General features: G+C 68.7%; 1 protein-coding gene across 1 annotated transcript in view; it reads left to right on the top strand.

Annotated features, from left to right (window-relative positions):
* COBL (cordon-bleu WH2 repeat protein) overlaps nt 1-895 on the top strand; it is an 86,497-nt gene that overhangs the window by 73,775 nt on the left and 11,827 nt on the right. Inside the window, exon 12 of the mRNA XM_015566796.1 lies at nt 5-445. Within this exon, the coding sequence (XP_015422282.1) occupies nt 5-445 (441 nt within the window). The remainder of the gene's footprint in view (nt 1-4; nt 446-895) is intronic.

Raw genomic sequence — 895 nt, 5'->3', positions numbered from 1 at the left:
CCAGGGAGGGCCCTCTGTCCCCCTTGCCACCGCCACCCGGAGGAACCGTGAGCCCGTGGGACCAGGCCGTGGTTCGGGTGCAAAGCAGAGCCCGAGTGACCACAGCACCAGCTCAGCCTGGGACCCCAGTGGCTCGCCGGACGGCCCCAGGAGCCCGCCGCCCCGCCTGGTGAATGGCTCCCGGTGGGCCCCCGAGCATGGCGAGCCCCCCGCCTCCCTGAGGGCCTCCAGCAGGGACAGCCACGCCACCCCTGAGCTGGAGGGGAGGCCCGGGGTGCTGTGCACAGAGATTTGTGAGGCCGACGAGTCGCCACCCCCCAGCATCTTCGGGCCAAAGAAGAAGTTCCGCCCTGTGGTCCAGAAGCCAGCGCCCAAGGACACCTCCCTGCACAGCGCCCTGATGGAGGCCATCCACTCGGCAGGCGGCAGGGACGGGCTGCGGAAGGTGAGCAGCAGGCCTGCGGGGCATGGCCTCCTCCCTCACCTGTGGGCCTCCTCCCTCCTCACCTGTGGGCCTCCTCCCTCCTCACATGTAGGCTCAGAGGTGCAGGGGGTGCAGGGGGATATGAACAAGGGGCAGGGAGTATCTGAGCAGAACCACTAAAGACATAAAGCGGATGGTGGGGCCTGTCCGCACCCCTTCAGGCCCCCGACTGCCCTGGGAAGACGCCCCAAGAGTTCGGGAGTGGAGGCAGGGCAGTCACACAGCTGCTCCCCGAACAGAGGTGTTAGGGGACAGTCGGTCGGGCCAGGGCCGCTCCTGCCTGACACTCCTCAACACCAGGAGGACGTTCTGCCTTGGCCGGTGGCATGGTGGTTAGAGCTCCAGCCTGCACACCCAGGGGTCGCGGGTTTGACCCCGGCCCCGGTCGGGGCGTGCGCAGGAGGCAGCCCA

Source organism: Myotis davidii, unplaced genomic scaffold, assembly GCF_000327345.1.
Source record: "Myotis davidii unplaced genomic scaffold, ASM32734v1 scaffold472, whole genome shotgun sequence".
Taxonomy (NCBI): Eukaryota; Metazoa; Chordata; class Mammalia; order Chiroptera; family Vespertilionidae; genus Myotis; species Myotis davidii.
Note: the sequence above shows the minus strand (reverse complement) of the source record. Positions and strands in the feature narration are given on the sequence as shown.